Genomic DNA, 24,049 nt, shown 5'->3' on the forward strand with positions numbered 1-24,049 from the left:
TCATATTCTCTTTTTCTCTTTCCTGCTCCATATTTAGACACATATTAGTGAGCTAATATAACCTGCAGTAGCCTTTTATCATTTATCTTTGATAGATGGCTAGTGGATCACCTCATTTTCATAAACTTCACTTAGAATTTGAAATAATCTGAGTGTCTTGGCTCTGTAGACATCTGTGAAGGTTTGTCTAGCCCAACAAAGGCATTTGAAGATACTTCCCTTTCTCCTTTGATCCACTTGATTCCAGCAGGTAATTTAAAAGAAGATATATGTTAGCCAGCAGTGTTATCTAAAATGATGAACTTCAGTTTCTCTGTGCCAATGCTGATGATAACAGCAGATGAGCAGTACAGTTTACCTCGTAATCTTGGTGACTAGAAGGAAATTAGGAGAATACTCCAGTGGTTACAATCTGTTTAATAATTATTTTATTTCATTTCATTATTGTTTTCAAGAGATGTGGGATACTATACTGAACAGTTCAATTTGTAAATGATTCTACATTTAATTTGAAAACAAATTTATAAAAAAAAGGATAGATTTAATACTATTTGGATTCATTGCTTCAATTTATCTGACTTCTGGTATATTACTGAACTCTGTTTTGAATATATACATTTCTGGAATTGAGTTTTTATACTATCAAGATATTTTTAAAGAATCTTTTTTAAAAAATTGAACTCAGATGATTTTGCAGATGTGTAATTTAATTGCACTGCTATTTCTGGCTCTTTGTATCAAAATGATAAAAATTTCTGCAACGTAGATGGTTCCTAAGGAAAGGGTTAATATAAGATTTCAGTGTGTATTAAATTTCCCTCTTTTGTGTATTGTTTATATTTTCTTTTCCCCCACTCATTTGCCTGTGATCTGATATCTTTCTGTGGAGAATAAAAGTTATAACTGATGAGCTTGTAATTTACAAAACAGATTTTTTGTGTGACTACAGGTAATGCAAATCAGCTATAAACTATTTGTAAAATTGTCTCCGGATTGCTCACTGAACTAATGATAAAGATTCAGTATTTATAGGTCTTGCTACTGTTTGTTACACATGAGAGCTAAGGACCTGATCCTGCAAACCCACACATTTCAGTGGGACTGATCATGAGTTACTCATGTGCTAGAGAGTTTGCAGATTGAAATAGCATAATACAATGTCATGGTCTAGTCCATCTGTCCTATGCTTGTGACTGTTGTAAAACTTTCTGTAATTTTACATAATCTAAATTCATCTTAAATTTGACATTTTAATTACACAGAAGTCAGAAAATTCAGAGTTAAGTTTCATGGAGTAAATTTAATTCTGCCTCGCCCATAATCTTTGAAATAGAAGTTTTTGTTATATGATCATACCTCACTGTGATATAAACTATTTAGAAAATATGAGATAAAAGAGCCTCAGAGAACATAATTGACTTAGCTTTTAAAGCCAAATGTGAGGGGACATAGCAGCTATTTCATGCATCTGGCTACTGCCTCGTCACTAGCAACATTGTAAAACACACAATACATTTATTCCAGAATGCACTAATACTGTCCATCCACTTCCAAACATTGTTATTTAACTGTTGTCCCCCATTTACTTTGTTTCATAAACAGTTTCACAAGTAACAAGTTATGCAATATTATTGTTGCAAGAAATGGATGTTGCTGAACAATGTTTACCCAGAATAATCTTTGGGACTCTTTATGAGGGATTAAAATGTCCTGTATGATGCACAGATTTTTAATTTCTGAATTGGACAGATTGCTAATTCCAATCCTCTGCCCAATGGTTTTACAACCAAATAACAGAAACCTTGAACATTTGGAACATCCCACTCGGAGGCCTGCTTAATTCAGTAAGAATTTACTACCAGGGCTCAGCACATGATGTTCAGATACTTTCAAATGAACCAAAAAAGCGTTTTCTGCTATTTGGAGAGAGAGAGAAATACCTAGATTTATGCTTTAAAATAAACTGTTCTTAAATTATCAAACTGTTAAAAGAAAAGGAAAAAAGAGGCCTCTAAATAATTTTCTTAAAGGGTGAAGCTTTTTTTCCTCACACTCGGATGATTTTTTTTAAATGAGCAGACAGATTTTTTTTAGATTTTTCAGAGATGGTCACCTATAGACTAAGAATAAGCATAAAAAAGCTTTTGAGAAAATTACAAGAAACAGAAAAAGAAAAGAATTTAGAATGAAAGAACCAACCCAATCTGAGTTTTGGCATTTTACAAAACAAACTCTGAGACATATCAGCCTTTCAGGGTGGAGCAGTAGGAAACATTTCATATGAGCCTGTTTATCTTTTTTAACAGTTCTGCACATGATCTCTTCTGGGTTTGCACTTTCTTCACAGCAGACTTTGCAAAGCCTCCAGGTCGGTGGCTTGTTGAGAGAACATGGGCATGTGCCAAGGAGTCAGTGTCGCTGTCTAATTCACACGTTTTCTGAAAGGACTTTGTTTTGTTATGGGGCTTTTTCTCTCCCTCAGCACTTCTTCCAGATGTTTGAGTATGTGGCGTATTTTTCTTCACCACATTGCTTTCCTTTCCATACCCAACTGTGGTTGAAGGCGGGGAGAGAATAATCTGGAAATTAAGCCATCAGGATTGTTTCAAGGAACAGAATTTTGGAGTAGAGATAGTGTGTGTGTCCTTTAAGGCCTTTTAAGTCTCCATTTACATTAAAAGAAAGGCAGTCAATCTAGGCAGTCTAGGATTCTATTTCCTTAGTTATTTTACAGGGAAGTTAGTTCAAAAAGCTAGTTTCAAGTTCCAAGAAGGGAGGGTACATTTCAAATAATGTCAACAAAGTGAGCTTTTAAAAATGCTGCATTTCAAAAATAGCTACTAGTGCACTCGTGTAGCTCATGGTTTTTGTTGTTTTTTTTTAAGTTGCTGTTTCTTAACTTTTCCTCCAGGGCTTCATTAGAATGTTTAGTGTTGGTTACCTGATCCAGTGTTGCCTTCGAATTCCATCAGCGTTCAGGCATCTGTTTACAAAACCTTCCCGGCTGCTTTCTCTATTCTATAACAAGGAAAACTTCCAGCTTGGTGCTTTTCTGGGATCTTTTGTCAGTATATACAAAGTAAGTGTAAAAACATTGAAAACTTAGTATAATTTATTTATGTTGATTTCAAAAATAACAAAAAAGGGCCCATCTTTACTTAAACATTCTGACATTGTACAGACACTCGGCCCAGAACAAAGTCTCACTGTCATCAAATCATAAATGTCAAACCAATGCCCAAGCTCAGGATCTACTTTGCCATTCTCCCCACGAGTGCTCAAAAAACAGATGAGGTTTGCAGTATGTCCTGAAAGTGAGCAGATTTGAGCAATTTCAGACCTAGAGGGAAGTGAATTCTAAAGTGAAAAGACCATCACGGATGGTGTCAGCAGCGCTTTCTGTTATACGGAGGAGACTCTAGCTCAGCCACCTCTGTTGTCTGCAGCAGACACTGTTGCCCATGAGAAGGGGCACTTTTTCAAGTGGCATCTCCCAGGCCACTTGGGGTTTTTTAGCTCAAAACCAACATCTTCAATTCTACCTTAGAATCATGGAAGTGTAGGACTGGAAGGGACCTCAATAGGTCAGCTAGTTCAACCTCCTGCACTCAAGGCAGGACTAAGTAATAAGTAGACCAGTCCTGACAGTGTTTGGAGGTTTTAAGAACAGGTTAGACAATAATGGAGATTCTGCAACCTCTCTAGGCAGTTTGTTAGAGTGCTTAACTACGCTGATGGGAAGTTTTCCTAATGTCTAACCTAAACTGCCCTTGCTCCGGTGTAAGCCCGTTGTTTCGTATCCTATCCCCAGCGCTTAATGAGAAAATTTTTTCACCTTCTTGCTTGTAACAACCTTGAAGCAACTAGCAAAAAATTGCAGGATAAGGTGTCTTGTGCTAATCCTAGGACACTCCACTCACCACTTGGGAAGCCACCTTCTGCTCCAGTTTCAGATTCTGAACTAATATATTGGATTGTCAGCTGATGTAGATTAGTAGAGATCCCTTGAAGTCAACTGAATTATATTGATTTACAACAGCTGAGAATCGGGCCCAACCTATAGCTACATGCAGAGCATGCGGCAATACTCAAATGTTGATGTAACCATAGCAATTTCTTATCCTTAACCAAATTAACAGTATTTCAGTTGCTTATTCAGACATAAGTATGTGAGTATTCAAAAGCTACAAACTACTGTCTTACTTTTGTAATCAACTGTTACCAGCTGCAAAGCAAGAAAACAGAATTTACTTTCATTTAAAGTGACTAGGATTAGACACAAGTAATTGTTAATTACCAGGACTAAAAATTTTGGAACTGCACAAATGAGCTGTTGAGAGTTTACGAAAATGGCAGCTACTCAAATCTTTTACTGGAGTTTATAAAGGATGAAATATTCTGCCTGATATTTTTAGTCTTTAAGGGTGACGGCTTATTGGATGTGGGTTACATTGTTTTTTATTTCTGGTTTGAGATATGTCACAGAGAACCACATCTATACCTCACCTACTAAGCATAATGTAAAGTAAGCAGGTCTTATATAGTACCTTCTAATCACTCACTTATTGCAAGCCAAAAAAATGGAATACAAGATGCAGTGAGGACACACCATGGACTACTTAAAAAATCTTGATATCTTCAGATGCTTTTCAGATACTTTTGCCAAACACAAGTTATGCGTCAGTCAAAGACAAATTTGGGGGCTCAATACAGAGGTAACTAGGTGAAAGTTAATGGCCTGTGCTGTATAGGAGGTAAGGCTAGATCAAGGATCGGCAACTTTTGGCACACAGCCCGCTGAGGTAAGCCCCCTAGCGGGCCAGGCTGGTTTGTTTACCTGCCACGTCCACAGGTTCAACCAATCGCAGCTCCCACCCACCTTGTCTCTACTATTCTGGAACCAACATGGCAACAACAACACCGCAATTCCATTAGGACTTTTAGCTATTTGCAAAATTTTAAAGTTGCTCTTTAGGTTACTGAGAGCCCTTATTTATCAAAACATCATGGATCTGTTGGGTGGACACATGAGGGACTGGGGGGCGTTCTGGCCGTTGTGGAGATCAACCAAAGTCACCCTCCTCTACCCTTCCCATTCTCTTTGGCTACTCTTGCTCCTCACAGCTGAGTGGGGGAGGGGAGGAATTGATCAGCAAATTAAGCTGCTACAACTATGTGGACAGTGATCAGACAGCAAGTGGATTTTCCCCTCTCCCTTCAGAGTAAGTTTAAGGTTAGTTTCATTGATCACACAGTATATGCTCCCAAATGTTGAGAAAATTTTGTTTGCTGTTAATATAAAATACATAAAGTGCACCCAGGAACCCCCGTGATGCGAGTCTCATAAATGGGTATAGTAGCAGTAGGGACAATAGTCAATGAGGTAGTTGTTGATCCTTAATGAATATCTTATATAGATATTTATGAATTATTATTGGATTATACTGTAATGTAACCAAACTAATAACATTTTAAATAAAGCACTAACTGAGGCTATTGTATTTCCCCCACAAATGCAGGGTACTAGTTGCTTCCTGCGCTGGGTGCGAAACCTGGATGATGAACTTCATGCTCTTATAGCGGGTAAGTCCATGAGAAGAAGTGGATAGTGCCCAACTCAGTAAAATTGTCTTTAGATTTAAAATGTTGGATTAAATGCATAAATGTAAACATGCTACTGTTGCTTAGCCAGAGGGAATGGCTGAGTCTCTAGCAGCAGCTCTAAAACATCTAGACTTACTGGAACTAGAGGTTCAAATCCCGATGCGGGGTGGGTGGCTGTGTGTGTATGAAACAGACTTTCTTCCTTCTAAAGGACATAACCTGAATCCCAGGAGATCTAATGAAGGAAACCTTTAAAACCCAAAGTGCTCCGTTCCCTGTGTGGCCATTAAAGATTGCATGACACTTTGTAAGAACAGGGACTTGCCCCCAGTATCTTTAACCAAATTCCCCCCTTCTCCTGTACAATGTGCTGTGCATAGATTGTCCACAAGAGTGACCACAGGCATTTTGACAGGTAGGCTAGTTTTTGGCACCCTTTTCCACCCCCCCCGCCCAAGAGGCTGGGGGCGGGGGTGGTAAAAAGAGCAGGGCAATCAGTAGTGCAAAAAGCGGCCGGCGAGTCAGTCAGTAGAGTGCAAAAAAGGAAAAAAGGCTGAGCAGCACGGCATCCCCTGGAAGTTGGCCCCCAAGGCAGCAAGCCTGATTATCCGGATAACTTCTGCCTTCTCCTCCAGTATGTGTGTAAGTGCCACATCGGGTATTTCTACACAGCAAGAAAAGACATGACTGTAGCATGGATAGGCATACCTATGCTAGCTTTAATGTAGCTAGAATGGACAACAATGGTAGTTTAGAGAAGGAAGCCTGCACTTTAGTGTGGGCAAACAATCCGAGCACGTACCCAAGGCCACTGCAGGGTTTGTAGGGTAGCAGCTAGTCCATGCTGAAGCCTATGCCACCATGTTTGTACTAATGTTTTTATCCATGCTAGGCAGATTACAGCTAGCATGATATACCTGCCCATGCTACAAACACACCTTTGCTTGCAATGTAAACCTACCCATAGAGAGCAAAATTCTGCCTTTACACTTTAGGAGCTGCATCGCAGGAGGAAAAGGAGGTCATTGGGCCATCTTTATAGCATTCATAGGACAGCACATAGATATCATGTAACTCCTTTTGATTGTGCAGTACATTCCATCATCTGCACATGAGCCCAGCAGGCTAACCCTTGGAACCATTGTGTGCTGATGGCCACATTAACCAGTTTCCCAGCATAGCACTCAAGAGACCAGTATCCTTCCTTACTCCCACACTTCAACTTAGACTTCATGTGCGTGCTCATCTCCCCAGAGCGAATGCACACAACACAGAACAGCATTTACCCCATCATGTGTAAAGCGCCTTAGGATACTTAGGGATGAAAGGCACCATATACTGTGAAATACTACTAGAGAGCATGTATTTGGAAGTTTGTCCCGAATTCCTGTTCTGGAATTTCAGAGTGCTTTAAGAACAGGAAAGTAAATGTGAAGTTTGTGTTGAAATGAAAATCAGCATTTAGGTGGTTTAATGTAAATGCAGAACTTTTGTTCTGAGGTTTCCTTTATAAATTATCCTTGCATTGTTTGTGTTTAGCCTCAAGGGCAATACTTGTATTTGGCATAAGAGTAAGGTTGTCTCTTTTATTTTGATCTTTCCCGGTTTCTAATAGAAGTTGCTCTGTATATGTTAGCATGTTCATTTAAAAAGAGGGACAGAACCTGGCCCTTCCGCTGGAGCCAAAGAAAGTCCCTGGGCAATAGAACTGGTGCAGTTCCACGTGGAGTTTTGGGGTGGGAAATGAGTATGTATGAAGTGTGCACGGTCTGCATGGTGCACAGTGTTGCTCCCTAGGGACTTGCTGTGCAGCAGGCATGTGGGTGTGTAGAGACAGGTCCAAAACATCGACCGCTGTATGGATCCTCTAGACCAGTGGTAGGCAACCTATGGTATGTGTGCTGAAGATGGCACATGAGCTGATTTTCAGTGGCACTCTCACTGCCCTAGTCCTGGCCACCAGTCTGGGGCCTCTGCATTTTAATTTAATTTTAAATGAAGCTTCTTAAATATTTTTTAAAACCTTATTTAGTTTACATACAACAATAGTTTAGTTATATATTATAGGCTTATAGAAAGAGACCTTCTAAAAACATTAAAATGTATTACTGGCACGCAAAACCTTAAATTAGAGTGAATAAATGAAGACTCAGCACACCACTTCTGAAAGGTTGCCGACCTCTGCTCTAGACCAATTGGGGCAGGGCGGGGGGATAGGGGGTCTGGGGCTAGGGAGCTGGTCACAGGGCTAAAGATTTAGCTCTCAGTGTCAAAATTACAGGGGTCTGTCCTTTCTGAAAAGTATAAAAGACCCTTTCCTATGCAGCACAGAAAGATTAATGAACATTGGTTATAATAGATGCTAATAGAGAGAGTCACAGGTTTTTGTAATGTCAGAATGGTGTTGAGCAATAGCAAGGAAACAGTTGAGGTTCTTACCAATAATTTTGTTTTCTAACTGTTGCAGGATCCCTGGCAGGAATTTCTATGATGTTTTACAAAAGCACTACTATCTCCATGTACCTGGCTTCCAAACTAGTGGAGGTAAGGTACCCTGCTAGTTCCAGTGTGTTTCTTCTTAGCCATTGTAACAGGGCGGAGGAAGAAAACAAATGTTACAAGCATTGGCCAAAAGTACAAATGTAATGTTAGATTGTACAACAATGCTCTATTATACCAGACATGTGCCCAAGTGATGGCTAAGTCCTGTGGTCTCATTTCCTTCAATCCCTCCTTTCCAGAACTAAGTCTAACAGTTTGTCCATTTATCTGCACATATTTTCCCCCTCATTTCCTTTTTGGTAGCCCCCTGCTGTGTTGCATTTGCAGAATTTCAAATCTGAAAGTTCCAAGAATGTGCATGTTGTCAATTTCCACCAAAAACATAAGTCAGAACTAGTCCTTCCCTTCAGATTTATTGCCAAAATCTACAGCTGACTTCCTGCCTCTGTTCCCTGATTCTGGCATTAGTCTAAATTATGAATTATGGTAACTCAAAATAGTTTTGGTTTTAGCATGCAGCTGAAATTGTTTTCCTGTTCGCTTTCATTGATCAAATTCTAACCTGGAAAGTGACCACCAGTGACATTGCATTTTTTTTGAGGTCTGAAAGTCTGTTTTACTTCTATGAGCTATTAAAATTATGTTAGGCTGGGAAAAAGTAAAAATGAAGAGTGACTGCTTATGCAAACAACTACTCAGGGATTGTTCATACAACCACATTTATATTCACAGTTTAACAATGTTTGAGTTGGAATAGAAAAGGGGAGATCTCTCTTTGGAGTCTTATTAAGTTTCACTGTGATTTTTCTATGAAATCATGAGTTATTCATGTAAAAGCAGCAAAGAATCCTGTGGCACCTTATAGACTAACAGACGTTTTGGAGCATGAGCTTTCGTTGAATTCACCCACGAAAGCTCATGCTCCAAAATGTCTGTTAGTCTATAAGGTGCCACAGGATTCTTTGCTGCTTTTACAGATCCAGACTAACACGGCTACCCATCTGATACTTGAGTTATTCATAGCTCTTCCCCTAGGAGGCCCACTGTGATAAACTGACATTGCCTACCCATTATGCCTAGACCTTGAACCATTGCCACGTCCTTCCACTGACCTCCAGGACTCCTCTCTAACACTGTTAATCCAGCTCCTTTGCAAGCTATGAATTTGCTTTAAAGAAAAGAGAGAAAAATGTGAAGAATAAGATCAAATATGAAACAAAAAGAAACATGTAACATGGTCCTATGTGTTCCTTACAGTCCACACACAAATTCCAAAAGTGATTTACATAATGCTATGTCAACACAACTCAGTCCCATAGAGTTATCCCTGTTGTGTTAGTTCTATGTACATCAGGGCTCCATTTATAATAAATAAAATGTTATGCTGTATTGCTGATGGTTTTCTCTGGCCTTCACTCTGAGACATTGTGGCTGCAATGAAATAAGAAAAATACTGCATGGGTTTATTTCAGTTTTTACTTTTTTTACCATATTATACAAACCAAGGATAACTGACCAAAGAGGCGTGTGCTGCTTGGAAGATTAAGCTGTGTTCAAGAAAATAAACTTTCAGTGTTTTCTCAAAAAGAAAGTATGTGATTTCGAGTTGTTTAAGGGTAGCAAAATACCCATTTAAATTTGACTAGTTACTGCTTTGTTTGCTTTGTTGTTTTTAAAAAGAAGCAGGTATCAGAGAGATTACCTCCTGCACTCTCCAAGATCTAAAATACACCTTTAAAATAAACAAATCCATGCTGTGCAATGTCATATAGACATTTGGGGTAAAAAAATTTAAAAGCATCTAGGTGACTTAGGAGCCAGAATCCCATTTTCAAAAGTGCCTTAGGCACTCGGGAACCAGAAGGTTTATCTGCAGGTGGTGTAATACATACTGTGGGGTGAGGAGAAAGAATAATAAAGCACACTCATGTGTTACACACTAATTGCTCCAAATAAACCTTGCCCTAGTGCACATTAAAAGTTCCCTATTGCTCATTAACATAGTGCTGTTTAATGGGATCCAGGAGCCTCTGCATTCTAATCTCAGCAATTACACTTCTTTTGTTGACTTGGACAAGTCATTGCAGCCATCTGCCGCAATAGTCACATTTGTAATGTGGGTGTGACAGGATTCCCAGGGTACAACCTGTAACTGTGGGACTCCTGTGCCCCTTTAACTCTCCAGCCTGGGCTGTCTCTCACAGTGCTGTGTTAGAAACAAGCAGCAAACCCCTCTAGGTGCTGTAATCACTCAGCCATCAGCATGTGGAGCCCACACCCAACTAAACTGCACGAATGCTCCCTGAGCCACTCATGAATCATACAGAGAGAGGCACAATCACCCCAGCTTCCAGCCTTGCACTCCAGAAATATACCATCTTACACTCCTCAAGACTCCCCTAGAAAGCACAAGCTCATTAATTAGTTTGCCATTTCATCACAAGGAAATGGACACACAACAGTCTTTGTAATCTGAGCTCAGATTCCCCAAGCACTTCAACCAAGAGCACACCATTTTAGGTAAAATATAAAACAGATTTATTGACTACAGAAAGGTAGATTTTAAGTGATTATAAGTAGAAGGCATAGAGATCAAATTTGATTACATAAGAAATAAGAATAAACTCACAATCTGAATTCTACAGACTAAGCAAGGTTTGAATCAAGCAATCTTTCACCCTAATACAGGCCTGCACAACATACAGCCCACAAGTGAGTGTGACAAAGTTCCTCCTCTACCTTGGTGGGTCCTGTGCTTATTGGCAGATTTGCTCAACTCCGTGATCTTCCCGGGTCTGGGTCAGCTCCTCCTGTGTCTGATCAGGAGTTGGGAGGTTTGGGGGGAACCCAGGCCTGCCCTCTACTCCGGGTTCTAGCCCAGGGCCCTGTGGATTGCAGCTGTCTATAGTGCCTCCTGTAACAGCTACATGACAGCTACAACTCCCTGGGCTACTTCCCCATGGCCTCCTCCAAACACCTTCTTTATCCTCACCACAGGACCTTCCTCCTAGTGTCTGATAATGCATGTACTCCTTAATCCTCCAGCAGCACAGCCTCTCACTCTCAGCTCCTTGTGCCTCTTGCTCCCAGCTCCTCACATGCACTTCCTCTCCTCTGGCTCCCCCCTCCCTGACTGGAGTGAGCTCCTTTTTAAACCCAGGTGCCCTGATTAGCCTGCCTTGATTGGCTGCAGGTGATCTAATCAGCCTGTCTGCCTTAATTGGTTCTAGCAGGTTCCTGATTACTCTAGTGCAGCCCCTGCTCTGGTCACTCAGGGAACAGAAAACTACTCATCCAGTGACCAGTATATTTGCCCTCTATCAGACTCCTGTACCCCACTGGTTTGGGTCTGTCACAGTGGGATTTTGGCAGATCATCACTGGCCAGGGGGGTGAGAGGCTGAAGAGGTGAGCCAGCAGGCAGTGGTGGGGGTTGAATATGCGAGCCGCGGAGGGGGGGGGCTGAGAAGGTGAGCGGGGGGACAGGTGAGCTGGGGGAGTGTGGGGCTGAGGTGAGCAGGCGGGCATTGGGGGGGGCAGGTGAACTGGCAGCGGAGGATGAGGGCAGAGGAGGCGAGCGGACGGGCAGTGGCTGGGGGGCAGGTGAGCCGCTGGGGGTGGGCGGCTGAGGAGGCAAGCGGGCAGGCGGCGGCAGGGGAGATGGGGCTGAGGAGGCAAGCGGGGGGGCAGGTGAGCTGGCAGTGGGGAAGCGGGGCTGAGGATGAGAGCGGGGGATAGCGGGCTGAGGAGACGAGCTACAAGTCAGTGGCTGACCTGTTCTACTGATCTGTTCTGGCTCCAATCCCCTCTCCAAGGGTTGCAGCTGTCTGGAGGTCTGCCTTCGATGCCTTCCTCAGTCTCACCTCGTTCATTCAACAGGGCAATTGATTACACAGTGGGGGAAAGATCTTATTCTATTTCTAGCAAAAAGACATTTTTCTTTTACCTTAATTATACTACTTTAGGGGCCCACTATAACATATTACCAAGGTTCAATACCGCTGTTTCGGTGGGGCGGTGCTGGGGAAGGAGGGTTTGTTTCTGCGGGGTGGGCGGTGCTTGAAGGGGGTTGTTTTTGCAGGGTGGGTGGTGCTGGGGGAGTTGTGTTTTGGGGGGGCTGGGCAGCGCTGGGGGGTTGTTTCGATGGCACGGGGGGGTTGGCCCTCAGCTGTTTTCTTTGGAGTAATATGGCCCTCGCCGCTTTACGAGTTGTGCAGGCCTGCCCTAACAGATGTTGTGGGCAGCTCACAGTTGTCAATATACAGGCTAAATTCCCTTCCCAGTCTGGGACCAATCTTCCCAGTTCAAAGTCTGTGTCTTCCAGGTGATCTTCCAGGTGTTTATATGGGGGAGGAGAGAGGTCAAGTGATGATGTCATTGTACCTCTTTTATACTTTCTTCCAGCTACTAGAAAGATCCTTGCTGTGATGTGGGGTCAGGCAGTCCTAACTGCATATGTGCCCTCCCTAAGGAGCCTCTGGGAGACTGGATTCTTCTTGATGGGCCATCAATGCCTGTCTGGACAATGATAGTTGCTCCTTTGTTGCTAATGAAATGCCAACTGGGTATTCCCCAGTTCAAGACATATTTCAGTAACACACACACAGCAATTCTTTATAACTTCACATACAATGACAGCACATACACCTCAATAAGATATTAATGTTCCACAGATCAAGACTTCTTAAATGATACCTCAAAGGCAGACTTTGTACAAAACATCTCATAATTATATAACAACAGTGAATATGAGGGTTCCAGGGTGCTATTTTGAGGTACAGTGTCATGGTGGTGTTTCTTGACTTGCCTTGTAGAGGTATTTGAAGGCTAGTTAATGTTCAAATAGCACTGAAGATGGAAAAAGCTATGTTAATGGTAGGCGTCTAAAGATCAATGCACTGACAAACTACACATCTATTTACATTGTCCCTGGTTCCCAATCTTGGTTTGTTTGCAGCCTCCTTCAGAGTGATTGGAGTCCCTCATACCAGCCCCTGGTACAGAGTGATCAGTGTCCCTACGTGTTTCTCTCCAAGCTCTTTATAGTGTCTGTCTTTATTCTTTTTGTCTTTATTCCTGCTCATCAAGATTTTTATTTTCTCTCTTTTAAAACTTTCCAGTTATTTTATTTTAATTTATTTTTGCTCTCTTTCCCCTTGTTTTGGGCTCTCCCATTACATTCCCTCATTCTCTGGAAGACTACATGCTGCTTGTTGGGTGCAGGGGAATGGAAATCTGCTGGTGTTTCTATTGAGTACAAGTGAGCTGCATGCCACAGGAACAGGGGAGTTGTTCCCATGGCTGACTGCATCAGGAATCAGTGCAAAAGCAAGGAGGGAAAATAGACTGCTTTGCCCAGAGATGTAAAGTGTGGAATGGATCTGAGTTCAAAGAGCTTTCCATACCTCCACTGTTTGTCTTTTCTACCCTCCTCTTGCAGCTAGTCTGCAGCCAACAACGTTGGGAAACCCTTTAGTAAGTCTTGCCATGCGCTGAATGTATACTTCACTCCAGTGTGAAAAGTCCATACGTAAATTACAGACTGCCCATGAGCTTGCAGGTTACGGCTCTTACATAAGAAAAAGTCACATGAATTTCAGTAGCTGTCACAAATTTGGCAGGGGACTTCAGGAATGGGACCATAACTGACGACAAAGTCCATACTGTTTGCCTTTGGTATGATTTACTCAGCATGTGTTTTGTTTGTTTTTTAGACCATGTACTTCAAAGGCATTGAAGCAGGAAAGGTTCCCTATTTTCCTCATGCAGACAGCATCATCTATGCCATTTCCACAGCAATCTGCTTTCAGGCGGTAAGTATTTTGCCTTCAAATAAAAAGCAAAATTCCTTTAACTTATTTCAAATTTTGATTAAAAGAATGGGTTGAAATGCAGATTCCATAATAAAGCAGGAGTTAGCACATTCTAGCTCCTATTCCTGCGTCTGCCACACTGGTTTTGTGTTGTTATGGTGGGAAGATAATTTAGTCTGTCCATGACTGTTTATCCATTTGTAATGTAATGCAAGTATCATAAGCAGGTTTTGACTTCTATGGAAAAAAATCTCAAGATGTATTAACCAAAGACGATTAAAAATGCACTGATTGGCAGAGACTTCACCTCACTTAGTATTTTGCTCCAGGAGACAGACAGTAAGTCTTAATGTTCAACCACAGCGTACTGCTGAGTTGGAAAATTTCACACTCAATCCACTTTAACTGCAGCTTTGCAGATTTGAAAAATCAAGAGAAACTAACAAAGAAACCTCCAGTTTTACAACTTGAAGCAAGCTGCAGTCGTCTCCTCTCTCTCCTCTCCTGAATCACCTACTCCTTCACTGCCTTTCTAGAGTGCCTCAAAACCACCTCTTCCTTCATGGTTTACTCCACCTCTCTTTCCTTGCCTTCTCCAGTCCGGCCCTGGCTGTGCTGGTTGAATCTACCTCCCACGTCTACTGCAAAGGCCCTGGCCGTGTTGACCAAGTCACCTGCCACTTTCTGCTACTGCATCCTGCATCTGAATGCTGCTGTCAGAATCTGCCAACCCTACTTCTGTTGTTCAGGCTGAATGCATTTCTGGAGCTTTTTATTCTCCGGGAGTGAGAATCTATTTTCTACACAATTCCTTTAGAATAAATCAAGTTACTTACCTTCAATTCTTATTCACTGGTGCTTAACCAAAACAACTCTAGTCACTCGCATCCCCATAAAGTGGTATATTTTCTATCTTTACAACTGAGGGGATTGAGGCATCTCAGGTGACTGGGGCTTCATGTAGGGGAACAGACATGCTACCCTGCTGTGATATGATGGTGAGAGACTTTAGCTATGGTTCTATCACTAGCCATTTGCACTTAGCACAGACCCAAGAGTATGGCTCTCTTGTGACTACATATCATTAGAGAATAAGCATTGCAGGTAGGTCACTTTCATTTTCTTAGTATCTATGCCTGACAGTGTTTTAATTACTTAATGGGAGAAATTATGATCAATATTCTGATTGTAGGCTGTGATGGAAGTTCAGACCCTGAGACCTTCTTACTGGAAATTCCTATTACGACTGACAAAAGGCAGGTAAGTAACTGAGGTGGTTGGAAATGCTTAGTAGCAAATTTCATTTTAGCTAGACAGGTACTGTGTACTTTAATTAACTTGCTGTCAAAGACTTCTTGGAGAAGTCTGCATTATATGAGGTATTAGGTAAAATTGGTAGTGAATATATGTCAAAATTATATGAATGCGACTGTTATTTATTCAGCACTTCAGAAACTTTTGGATTCAAAATTAGTGAGAGAACCTAGTTTCATATTCTACAGAAATTTTAAAATGTTATTCTAAAGTGAGTAGTTAAACATGAGGCAGTTTAACTGGGATCTTTGGAGAGCATCTTGGTTGAAAAACAGCTTTGCAGTTTCAGAATTTAAGACCTGATTCTGTTTTGCAGGGTTTGAAATTGATCCATCATCTGTTTTTCAGAAAATTATCCCTGTAATTTCATCTATTTTAAATCAAAATCATGCTCAAAGTTGTCAAACATTGTCATTTACCAAAAGTGCAGATTTCCAAAAATCATGTTTAAAATCATCTCCAAACATACTGATGTTTTACAGTGATTTCAAACACAATTTTGGTAAACATATCAATACAAAAATGTATAGACATATTAAGAATTCTCACAAAAATTTGAAAACTTTGAAGATTTTGACAATTTTTCACAAAAAGCTTCTTTTCTTAAAAAATAGGAAAATGTTGTGAAGGCACTAAAATTTGTGAGGGGAACTCAGGAGACCTGTAGACAGAACTGTGTCCTTTTGCTCATCCTGGGGACAAGAAAATGGCTTTTTTTTTCCTGGTAGAAGTAGTAAAATGTATTAAATAAAACACAAATCACATGCTAAGTGATTCACTTCATAAGCATTTGTATTGTTCAAACATAAAAAGGCACCCGTGTTGTCCAAAATGAAAAACTTGCAATTCTCAGAGGACATAAGATGCTAATTGAGTCCCCATTTTATATATTGTTTAGGATTACCTCTCTCGCTTGTCTGCCCTTAGCATCCAGTACAATTTTTAAAACTTACTTTCTGTTTGTAAAAGCTTTTAGCACCCAGCTTGTTGAAAAATTTCATTAATGAAATCCAAATGCAGTTAAAGTTTTTTTTAAAGATCTGATTGCAAACTTAAGATCATATCCTACAACTCTTACTCTGCTTGACTAAACTCATTGGCCTGGTCTACACTGGGAGAGGGGACGGGGGGAATCGATCTAACTTATGTAATACTTAGATTGACTTACCATGGTATCTTTACTGTGGTGAGTCAACTGCTGTCACTCCCCCATCGACTCTGCCTGCACCTCTCGACAAGCTGGAGTACAGGAGTCAACAGGAGAACGCTCAGGGATCAATTTATCATGTCTAGACTAGACACGATAAATCGATCTCTGCTGGATCCATCTCTGGCTGCCGATCCGGCCAGTAGTGAAGACATTCCCTTACTGACTTGAACAGGTATTTTGCCGGCATAAGAAGTGCAGATTCAAGCCCATATTTCAAAGATATGAGCAATATTTCATCATTACAACATAGAATAACTTTAAAGTAATTTTATTTATTATTAAATGGAAAAAGTGTTCATTTTATCATGAGTCTTTTCTATTTCAGGTTTGCTGTCATGAATAGACGAGTATTAGATGTATTTGGTACTGAAGCATCTAAGAACTTCAAGAATTTCATACCTAAGCTTGACCCAAGATATACTTCTGTACCACCGGAGCTACCAATTGAGCTGTCTTGAAAAATGATACTTTCTCTTGTGATTAAATATGATCATTTTGTCCTGAAGAGTTAATTAACTTAACAGTCAAATAGATGGAAGAGGACTTGTGCTCCACTTCAGTATTATTTCAATGAGAAATGCTTTTTACCAATCAGAAATACTGAAGCTTTGTAGGAAGATGTGGCTTAATACTTAAGCCCTTTCCATAGCCAGAAATTGTTTCTGGATCATTGTAGTTGATTGACAATATGGTAGATTCTTGACTGAATTAAATCAATGAATAATATATCTATAGAAAAGAGAATTAAAATACACCTATGACATAAATATACTTTAAAATAACATTTTCAAAATTTCTTTAGCTCATTCCAGTAGAAAATATCTTCATAAAACTAATGATATCTCCAAAATTAGAAATGATGGTTTCGGTCCAAAGTTTTACCTTATCTTAAAACTCTTACAGTCTGGTGAGAAATGTCCCTTGAATGTCAAATATGTGTTTTTGCTGAAAATTTTAAAAATAACCAATAGCCACTTCTTATTCAGACTAGGCTATTTCTACTCAGCTATTGCTATAAAAAACAGCCAGCCTACCACCAAAAGAGTGCTGGTTAGCCCATAAGTCATACTCCAGAGCTGTCATTCCATGGATGTAGACCATGAACAAAGGAAATGTATAAAGCCAGGTGTCAGTGACTTGTTCTTCTTAAGAAACAGCAGTGTGTGGAAGTTAATATTTGCCAAAGGGAAAATGACAAGACAATGAGAGGGAGGAATGCAATGGTTAGCTTTTGAGAGAGTAGTCCAAACAGTAGACAGGTTAAAATACAAACACACACACTAAAATCAGTTTTTCAAAAAAGACTTGACAAGTATCAGTTTAGATGAAATCTACTTGATTTAAGCATCAATACTAAATTGCAATTCCAATGGCCTTCAAAAGGGACCAAACTCCTAAAGTTCAACCATCGTAGCAAAACAGTTTTATTTGACACATTCATTCATGTTTCTTCATATTCAGTTGTTCCTGTTAATCAATAAAGAATGCTTTCCCCTTGATATAGCAGACAGTCATGACTATAGACAATTCCATGAAGTTTAATATGGTACTTAATATATCGTCTCAAAATCCACTTTTCTCCCTCTGCATATTTTTACAAACGACACTTCACCTTTGTGATCTAAAGTGAAATCTTGACATGCTAATTCCTTTACTACTTCTGTTGCTTATAGGCGGTTCAGGGCAGCCATGGCTGAATTATGATCAGAGTCTCCTAGCTTTTCAGGGAAAATATGAGCTTTACTTGCATTCGACTAAAAAGAGCAGATAATGGAAATGCGACAGATGCCTGTGAATGGGAAGTAAAGATGTATGTATTTTTTTAAAAAATCTGGTTTATTTGCAGGAAGCGTTTGCTGCACATAATAAAATAACTACTTAATAGAACCTATGTCATAACAGTAATTCTGTCCCAGTCTTAACATATTTCAGCACCCTTTTGTTTAATTTCACAATGCTATATATGCTAACATTTACATTGTCATGAAAATGTACCAGCCCATGCACAAAACCTACCTGTTCATCCTTTACCATAACAGTGATGATCATCAGCTACTTATGATCCCTTGTGAAACAATATACATGGCCCAAGTTGAGTGGGTGAGTAAAATTTTGCAAGCTAGGTTTGTGTGTAATATCTTGTAATGGTAAACTAAAATTGCTCAAAAATAAAAAAAAATCTACTGAATTCTGGCAGGATTGTAGAAGGAATGTTGGAAAGACTGTTTTTCCATTAGCATTTCTAAAACACACGACCTGAAGTCTGAATGCTAGATGTTTTGGGTAACATTTTAGAACTGATGTACTAGACTATCAGGATTTAGTAGAGTGATTGTGCCAGTCTCAGACTTTTCAAAATCTTTTACAAATAGCTTAGCTTTGATTTTCTTTGTTGGAATGAAAACGGTGATAGGTCTCTGTATTTGAGTTAAAACAGCTGAGTACTCTGTCTTAATATCTAGATACCAGTTCAGTCCATGTCGTCTTGTTTCCTACATTCATAATCCTTGTTTTTAATGGCTGTCATGTAAGGTAAAAATAAAACATTTTAAACCTTAAATTATTATTTTTATTGGAGTCAAGTACTTGTAGGATGGGTGGAGGGGGAAAGCACTCTTAGTCCTAAAGTTTTCCTCCCTGACAGTAATATATTTGCTGCTTGAAAAAATTGTAATTTTCTGTTCACTTTTGTTAGTAAAAACCCTGAAGGAAATCCAGTGGTGGTGAATGAATTCTTCGTATGACTAAGCTTTGTAGATTTAACCTGCATCACTTTACAACATAAACCAAAAGACAGGACTTTGCTAATATTTTTTATTTTAAAATATTTTGTGTAAAAGTGGCGTATGACTATACTCAGTGATGCTTCATATAATAAATGCAGTAAGCTGTTAACTGTTCAGCCTTACCATTACATTAAGTGCTATAGCGAGGCAATGCACAAGACAAGGCTGAAAACACAGCGTTAACTAAGCACAGACGCATTTCAATATCTAAGGCAATATGACTGACTTCAAAGAATGTATCGTAATACATGCAAAGTGGCAGAGTTAAGGTTGCAGCCATTCATTCCCTTTGCATTTCCTGATTTTTGCTTGCTTAACTATACAACATTGCATTGCACAGATTTTATAGCATCCCACTTGTTTCAGGGAAGGCTGAGGATCAGACTGAGTGATGGTCACTACTTGGATTTAGAGGAGAGAGGAATCCTATGCAGAGGAAAATAAGGTTAGGATTGGCACAGGTTTATTAGTTACATGTATTGTAGGAATTTTGTAGGAAGGAGTAAGCCTGCCACCTATCTACCCATGGCAGCATGGCACAGGTGAGTCTTATGGAGAGATTTAGAGGAGGATAAGGCAGTGTCTGTTTGAATTTTATCAGGGAGCCTCTCCCCTTCATAAAGGGCAGCATGGCAGAAAACATAGATTGTTTAAGGGAGAAGTTGTCTGGTGGATGGTAAAGGCTGGAAACCCTGATGGAGCAAAGATTAGCAACAGAAGAAGAGGAGAATATGACTGAGGACTGAGCCAGCAGGGATGCCCACAGAGTGAGGGAAGGGGAAGTGGTTGACCCCACGAAACAAGACAAGGTTAGAGCAATCAGAGAGGAAGGAAGGCCATTGCTATGAGAATAGATGCATGAAAGGCAGTGGGAGCCAAATTTTCAAAAAGTAGGGAGAAGTTGATAAATGTCAAAAGCCATCAATAGGTCCAGGAGGATAAAGGTGGAGTACAGGCCCTGAGATTTGGCCAGGAAGAGGCCAATAGAGACTTCAGTGCAAGCAGTTTCTGTGGAGATTAGAGGGCAGAAGAAGCCAGATTGGAGAGGGTCAAGAATGGAATTGGAGGAAAGCAGAGGCAGCATGTAACTGGATAGTGGGGGGCACATGACCTTCCCATGCATTGCCTCTGCCTCCACCCCCTGACTCATCTCAGTAAGCAGTCTGCAAAGCAGGCAGTGGGAAGCACTGGGACTCCAGCAGGAGGGAAGGAGAAATAGCGCCATGGAGCGGGAGATGGGGGGAAGGGTCACCCTGCTGCTTCCTCCCTCCCCACATTGCATGGACACGTGGTAAGTGCCACCACCAGGGGTAGCCACTGCCTCCTTGCTGTTGGGCATCCCGGCAAGAGGTGTCCTGAGAAATCTGGAGAGGGCATGTGACCCAATATGTTCCCTGCCAGCCCCCATGCATCGCCGCTGGAGGAAAGGAACTCCAGAGAGCAGTTGTAGATGGAATGTTTAGTGAGTTTGGAGATGAAAAGGAGAGAGATTGGATGGTAGGTCAAAGGGGATGGGGAGTATCAAGGTTGAGTTAATGGATGGGAAAGAACCTGAGGAGAGTGAGAGGTTGAGAAGAAAAGCAAAAGAGGAGGAGAGAGAGGAGAGGATGTTAGAAAGTGAGGGATTGGGGTCACTGAGGCAGGGAGAGAGGTTGGAGGAGGAGAGAAGGCTGAATGTCTCAGTAACAGGGAAGGAGGAGGAGAGTGTATTGGGCTTGATGTGAGAGGAAAGTGAACAAGAACTCACTCTCCCCAACGAGGCTGCTGGCTTTGTGTGCTGTGCACAGGAGTTTGAACAGCAGTGATCAGAGTGAAGACTGTCTGAAATTATGGTACTGTGTCCCACAACAAGGAGCATCTGATGTCTCTGCCAGTCCACAGATGAAACCCTTCATGTTGCTGATTCTGACTTTCACATCCATAGATAAAATTGAGCTCTGAACAAAGGTCTTTCCCCAAGCCCAGTTTCTTCCCAAGCACAAGTAGCAAGAGCTTAGGAAGCTTCTGTGAGAGTGTCGACCTGGCTTGGTATTATGCACAGATGGCCTTTGATACCATCTTATGTATCAAAAGCTACTGAGTTGAGGGTGGGCAACTATAATCTGCCTAGCTGCAGGCCTCTGGGTTCCACCAGAGGCTCCCAGGAAACCTCAAGGCCTTGTCTACACTGAATAACTTTGGGAAGCAGTTGGAGGCCTCACAGACAAAGGTGAAAGATGGAGGCCTGCTTCTCCAACAGAATCCCACAAAGAGCCCCACCGACAAGGCAGGAAAAGGACAGGAAGGGTTCTACTTAGAAAGCAGTCTTTCATGTCAACTAGCATAACAAGTTCTGTATCCCTACACAGCTGTGCTTAGCCCCAACAGCAGCAGCCAAAATACTCCAGGATTCATTTCCATAACCAGCAAAATCCAAAGGGCTCCAAAGCATATAGCCAACCTGCCACTCTCAGTAGCCTGCCACAATCTGCCTCTCAGAAGCAGATTAGAAGCCTGGTAAGCCCACCACTCCCAGTCATCTCGGATACCTGGGCGCTAAGAATTGTCTGCGGAAGTAGAAAATCAGGTTTTTAGAAAAACTTGAATGCTCTTGTTGGACTGTTTTGGAAGAGCTGCTGCAGGAAATCCAATCACTTTCAGCAAAGTTTTATACTAGGGAGAAAGAGGGAAGGGTTTTTATCCAAGACACTTCAGGACATTCAAAAACATAGGTGCAATCAGGCTCATGCTGGATCTCAGGGGTCTGAGCAGTGACTGGTCAATGAAAAGTTCAGAATGGTCTCCTTGGAAACCATCATGCATCACCTGAGTCCGCCAACAGTGAATCTTTCTAGACAAGATTGTCTCCATATTGGTATAAATTGAGCAGGCAGAAACTGACAAGATCCCGTGTCTCGTAAATTGCAGTTTTACTCAATTACCCTCAGGTTTCACCTCATGACTGCCCCTTGCCCACCACTTGTGTATGTTAGGTTGCAGTATCTGCCTTAGCTCCATTTCTCCTTGCTCTCTGTCCATCTTTCCATTCTGATTAGTGACTATTAGCATCAATATGACATTCATTTGTATGAAGTCAATGTGCACTTCACAGACAGGTCACTGGTCTGAACAGTTTAGCACAGGGACAGGATGTCACACAAAGCAGTAGGATCGAGTAGTATCATTTGGTGCACACCTGGGTTCCCGGGTTTTTGTTTGGATTTTCTTTTTTAGATTTTTAGTTCTCTAGCGAACACACCCCAACAATGAGCTGGAGTGGGAGTATAGATGATGGAGGATATTTGGAAATAGGTGGAGCATCATCAATTTTGGCGGCTCAATTTTAGAAATTGCCTCTTTTTTCCCAAGACATGAATATTCATATTGACATCAATCATATGAGGTTAACACATACTCAGGATAAACACAGCATCAACCATCTTACATCTGATGTTGATTTTGGGGTCAAAGCACACTTTCAGGTGTTTTCATTATTTAATAAAGGAGAAAGAACATTTTCTGTTAGACATATTTTTAGCCATTCTTTGGTTTTGAACTACTTTTTATGTATTTTTTTCTGTAAAGACATGGAACTTCAATCAACTAATTGCAATTCCTGAAGTTTTACATTTGCAAAGACAACAACCAGACCACCTTTCTGTTATTTAGCCCAGGAACCATGGATATCCTCAGCATGATGGTTTTTATACGTTACCATATCAAACAAATATAAGGCTCATTTTAATTGCCGGATCCTTTGACTATAACAAGCATAAATGTGAATTAGAGTTCACTTTGATCTGAGAAGGTTTTGCATAGTGCAGACCAGGGTAGTTTTCTACTTCCTAATTAAAACAGAGAGGTCAAATGAATAGTCAGAGTTGGGTACCAGTGCTCTGCAATGCAGTGAGGAAGATTGGTTTGGTTTCTAGTCACAGTATAGTTCTCTTTGGACTGGCATCAATTCCAATCATTTTTTCCTTGACTGCTGCAACGGAAGGCCTCAAAGGTAATGCCAGTAAGGACATGAGAGCAGTAGTTAATGGGAGAATTATCAAGTCTGCCTCAAGGGTATGGAAGATCCACTCCCACTTGGGTCCCAGACAGATGTTAATGATATATTGTATTTATCAAGCACCTTTCATCCAAGGATCTCAAAAGGGACAAATTTCTCATTCCCATGACAACACCCACACTGAACACCCGCTGCCAGGGAGTGGAGGTAGGTGGGAAAAGGAGCTGCTATGAGTACCATGTACCATGAGTACATCAAACATCCACACAGATGGCTCTGGACACTCTCCAATCTGGAGCCAATGCAGATCCCAGGGGCTTTGGAATTTCCCTGCTTCCTGTTTTGCAGTGTGAGACCAAACCTGCCCCTGATGGGATAACTAAGTAGAAAACTTCACACACAGAACTTTGTTGAGATTTCCTCCCCTTAGTCCGCTTCCAAGTGGCCAGATCAGAGCCAGGATTTTTATGTGGCAAATATTGTTCTGTGCTTTTTCCTAGCATAGGTGGATATGATAAATGTGAACAATACAAAAAATAGATGAGGAAAATACAGCTGAACTTTCTTATAAATAAGAGTTTATGAAATGTAGCCGTTCAACCAAACTAAAACTCAGTGATGCTGAAGAAATATATCAAACTGTCTTGTACATGGTATTCAACTATGAAAACATTGTTCATCATTGCTCCTTTTTAAGTCAAACAAAATCAGTTGTGTATATGCTGCATGCTAGTCCACTGCCCAGATTTTGCACCTTTTAGAGATGTATTACGCTCTCTGGAATTCCCAGGTTAGTGTGAATTTACAATTAATTTACATCTTTCTGT

At 40.9% G+C, this 24,049-nt stretch overlaps 1 protein-coding gene across 3 annotated transcripts in view; it reads left to right on the plus strand.

Annotated features, from left to right (window-relative positions):
* The window catches only part of TMEM135 (transmembrane protein 135), a 418,948-nt gene extending 399,946 nt beyond the window's left edge, over window positions 1-19,002 (plus strand). For all 3 annotated transcript variants that reach the window (XM_030558973.1, XM_030558983.1, XM_030558990.1), the window contains 6 exons: window positions 2,912-3,079; window positions 5,520-5,583; window positions 8,072-8,148; window positions 13,820-13,918; window positions 15,111-15,178; window positions 16,768-19,002. In XM_030558973.1, the coding sequence (XP_030414833.1) occupies window positions 2,912-3,079; window positions 5,520-5,583; window positions 8,072-8,148; window positions 13,820-13,918; window positions 15,111-15,178; window positions 16,768-16,900 (609 nt within the window). In that variant the 3' untranslated portion in view covers window positions 16,901-19,002. The remainder of the gene's footprint in view (window positions 1-2,911; window positions 3,080-5,519; window positions 5,584-8,071; window positions 8,149-13,819; window positions 13,919-15,110; window positions 15,179-16,767) is intronic.
* The last annotated feature ends 5,047 nt before the right edge of the window (window positions 19,003-24,049 follow it).

Source organism: Gopherus evgoodei, chromosome 1, assembly GCF_007399415.2.
Source record: "Gopherus evgoodei ecotype Sinaloan lineage chromosome 1, rGopEvg1_v1.p, whole genome shotgun sequence".
NCBI lineage: Eukaryota > Metazoa > Chordata > Testudines > Testudinidae > Gopherus > Gopherus evgoodei.